The sequence below is a fragment of the Mastomys coucha genome, chromosome X (genome assembly GCF_008632895.1).
Source record: "Mastomys coucha isolate ucsf_1 chromosome X, UCSF_Mcou_1, whole genome shotgun sequence".
Lineage (NCBI taxonomy): Eukaryota > Metazoa > Chordata > Mammalia > Rodentia > Muridae > Mastomys > Mastomys coucha.
The window spans coordinates 2,316,299-2,320,244 of NC_045030.1; the positions used below are offsets into that span (position 1 = coordinate 2,316,299).

At 54.6% G+C, this 3,946-nt stretch overlaps 1 protein-coding gene across 1 annotated transcript; it reads left to right on the plus strand.

The window, feature by feature from the left end:
* Positions 1 to 242: 242 nt before the first annotated feature.
* Pcsk1n (proprotein convertase subtilisin/kexin type 1 inhibitor) lies at positions 243 to 3,636 on the plus strand. Its single transcript, XM_031373070.1, has 3 exons — positions 243 to 459; positions 2,476 to 2,942; positions 3,309 to 3,636. Exons 1-3 carry the CDS (start codon positions 346 to 348, stop codon positions 3,502 to 3,504), a joined length of 777 nt encoding a protein of 258 aa, XP_031228930.1. The 5' UTR covers positions 243 to 345; the 3' UTR covers positions 3,505 to 3,636.
* Positions 3,637 to 3,946: the final 310 nt, after the last annotated feature.

Below are 3,946 nucleotides of genomic sequence, written 5' to 3' on the forward strand. Positions count from 1 at the left end.
AGAGCCTTATTTCAGCGCACTGAGCCAATTTCCCTTGTCTGTCTGGTAATTCAACAGCAAGGTCTATTGCCCTAGCAACTGCCCTTATACTGCCATGGCAACCGCCACTGCAGACTTCTGTTCTCCACTTTGCCCCTTGGACATCTCCATGGCGATGCGCAGGATGAAGAGAAGGCCAGAGCCCTAATTCTGCGCCTGCGTAGAGTAGGAGACCAGGAGGGGGTGGGTGTGGGGGCCAGGCTCCTGGATGTGCGCAGCCGCAGTGCGCCGCGTCTGTGCCTAATACCCATCGCTGCGCACTTGACAGCCAGTCCGCCCGTCCGGAGCCCGGCTCGTTGGGGCAGCATGGCGGGGTCGCCGCTGCTCTGCGGGCCGAGGGCCGGGGGCGTCGGCATTTTGGTGCTGCTGCTCATGGGCATTCTGAGGCTGCCCCCCACCCTGTCAGCGAGGCCCGTGAAGGTGCGACCTCAGCCTGCAGGGGGTGGGGGTAGGGTGGAGAGGAAGATGGAGGAAAGTGTTAATGAGGTATTTCGCAGGTATGCGCAGAGCTTTGCAAGGGTGGCCTGGGCTGCAGCTGACAGCCCTCGCGCAGGCCAGGAGCAGTTTCATGGTGTGAGGTTGATGTTGCTCAGGGCTTTGCTAGCAGATGGACCCTGCCCATCCCTCAGCATCCGGGGCCTGGTCTGATCTCGTTCCGCGTGTGGCCTGAGGTGCTGTCGGTGGCACTAGGGTAATATTCAGAAAAGATATCTAAGCCTGTGATATGATGACCGAGGTGTATAGATATTGTGTTCTTTCAGTGTGTTCTTTGGTTTGACTGCTCCTGAACGCCCTACAATACTGGAGATGCTTCTGTTTGACTTTTTTTTTACGGGCCTGGTTGCTTTCTCAGTGGTACCGTGTGTATATTTGTGAATTCTTATGGGTGGTGACGTAGTATATGGGCGTATCTTTCTGTGTACTTGTGTGTTTCTGTGTTCGTTTGTTTTCATTTTGGAAGGAGTGGTCCTTGGACCTTGGGATACATATTTCATGGTGGCTTGGGAAGACTGAGTGCTTGGATTCTTCTATGCGCATCCACGAGACAGTTTCCTTTTTGCTTCTTTGTGGAGCTGTGTCATTGCGGGGAAAGAAGCCATGATGTCTCTGCATTGTGTTTTTAAAGATGATGCGTGTCCTTGCACCTGGTTGGTTCAGATAGTGTAACTGAAGGTCATTACTCCACCAAGAATGTGCACACAGGGATGAAAAGAGACCACTTCTATGCAGTTCCTTGCAGTGGATATGGCAGTGTTGGGTTGCATGTATGGCATTTTAAGGACTGTGTGTGTGTGTGTGTGTGTGTGTGTGTAGGGATTGCAGGTGGGTGATTTCCCCTGGCGCTGAGGGTGGTGGATGCTATCAAGGGCACATGGAGCACCTCTTCAAAGCTGTTGAAAGCACAGCGGAGGATTTTAAAAAACATTTGATAGCCTCACCTCTCCATAGATATTACCTTCTGTTTTCCGCCCATTGAGTCCATATTTTTATTTGCAGCTCATCTTTAAACGACCCATTGTTTGTTCCTCCAGCTTTTGGAACATCCGAGAAATGAAATCATCAAGCTAGGCATCTGCTTCGAGGTGGTCACTAGGGGTCACTAAGAAGTCCTTCGTTTTGATAGACTTAGGTCATCTGCAGTGGGATTCTAGAATTTGCCTTTGTGTGTGAGATTCGTTTCTGTGGAAACGTACGGTTATAGTTCATTTATTGGTGCACAATATCATCTCCTATTGAGTATCCTAGTAAGTCATTGTTTATTTCTATGCTGTTCTTTCCTTCATCCCCCCTACTTTTATGTTAATTATAAAATGCTGCTGTGATGGTTCAAGAATTTACATCCTGTAGGCTGACTGTAACATCTTGGGAGCCGGACACACAACCCATTCTTCTTTTAAGACACAGGCAATTTCCCTTTCAAAATGATTTTTGCAAAAAAAAAAAAAATTTTTTTTTCTCAAGATAGGATTTCTCTGTGTGGCCCAGGCTGCCCTGGAACTCGTTTTGTAGAAGATATTGGCCTGAAACTCAGGGACCTGCCTTTGTAGGCTGGGAATTAAAGGCGTGAGCCCCCCACCTGGCTTATTTTTACAAGTTTAATTTCCAACAGCGAAATATTACAGTGTTATTCCAAAACTGGCACCTGCCCCCCAACCCCCAAAAAAATGAAGAGAAAAGAAACTAACGTTAACAATGTAGTATCCAGAGGACTCAGGACAACTTTTGAGATTGTGTGAATCCTAGAGGTGTTCTAGTGGTCTGAAGTGCCCTTGGAAATATTTAGGGATTCTCAGGATCTTAGACACGATAGGAATTTTGGAGGGGCCCAGTGAATGAGGTGGTCATTGAAAATCCACGGAGCCCCACCCCTAGTTCGGCATCTCTGGCCAGAGGGACAGTGACGACATTTTTTTCCTCCACCTCATCTTCTCGCAGGAGCCTCGCAGTTTGAGCGCAGCATCCACACCCTTGGCTGAAGCGAGCACTCCCCGCCGCTTGCGTCGGGCCGTGCCCCGAGGAGAGGCGGCGGGTGCGGTGCAGGAGCTGGCGCGGGCGCTGGCGCACCTGCTGGAGGCCGAGAGACAGGAACGCGCGCGTGCCGAGGCGCAGGAGGCTGAGGATCAGCAGGCGCGTGTCCTGGCACAGCTGCTGCGCGCTTGGGGCTCCCCGCGGGCCTCGGACCCGCCCTTGGCCCCGGACGATGACCCGGACGCTCCGGCTGCACAGCTCGCCCGTGCTCTGCTCCGAGCTCGCCTGGACCCGGCCGCCCTGGCCGCCCAGCTTGTCCCCGCACCTGCCGCTGCGCCGCGACCCCGGCCCCCAGTGTATGATGATGGCCCCACCAGCCCAGACGTCGAGGATGCAGGCGAAGAGACTCCTGACGTGGACCCTGAGCTGCTGAGGTGCGGGGACCCAGGGGGAGGGAGAGCAAGGGCGAAGAGCCGCAGGATCTGCTTCCTGCACTGGGGGTAAAATCACCAAAGCTCTGCGCTGGAGCCTGAGGTTGTGGGAAGAGGGGACGGACGCCCATGGACCCCTGATAGGTGGGACAATGCAGGAGTAGGGCTCCCCGGGTGGGTGGATCGGTTTCTGCAGGAAGTGGTCCTAAGGGCAGGCAGTTTCTGGAATGGAAAGCCGGGACCTCTGACTTGCAGGGAAAGTAGAGGTGAGTTCCGCAGGCTTGAGTGAAGGTTACAAAGTTGCCTTGGCCGGCTTCTGAACCACGGGGAAGACAATACATCCTCACTGCATTCGGCTTCTCTTTGCAGGTATTTGCTAGGGCGGATCCTCACCGGAAGTTCGGAGCCAGAGGCTGCTCCTGCCCCGCGCCGTCTCCGCAGATCTGTGGACCAGGATTTGGGTCCGGAGGTGCCTCCCGAGAACGTACTGGGGGCTCTGCTACGCGTCAAACGCCTGGAGAACCCCTCGCCCCAGGCGCCCGCACGCCGCCTCCTGCCTCCCTGAGCGCTGCTGCATCCTGCACGCCCTGGAACCCAGGAGCGCCCCAGCAACCCTGACTCCCTGCCAGCACGTCCACGGCTGCTTACCCCGGCAACCTCCCATCCCCTGAGCCCTCAATAAATGCTATCTGTAGCAGCTGTTGGTCTGAGCGCCATGTACTAGGGGGCCTGTGGGCTGGGTGACAACGATAGTCCTTCTTCTCTGTGTCGCCAAACACTGGGGTACTCCAAAGTTCTATTCTCTGCCCACTTGTCTCCTCACCCCTTTGTGGGCAAGCCCCTTCAGTGGCCCTCTCCGGGGATGCCTTCCCCTGAGACCTTCCCCCAACCCCCACCACTCCTCACTATCCTAAACTCTGCAGAATCTCCTCAGGTCCCCTGGAACCCACTACCTGCCCCTGAACTGTGGCTCCTCCCTCTGCTCCTTCCCCTTTCTAGTGAAAACA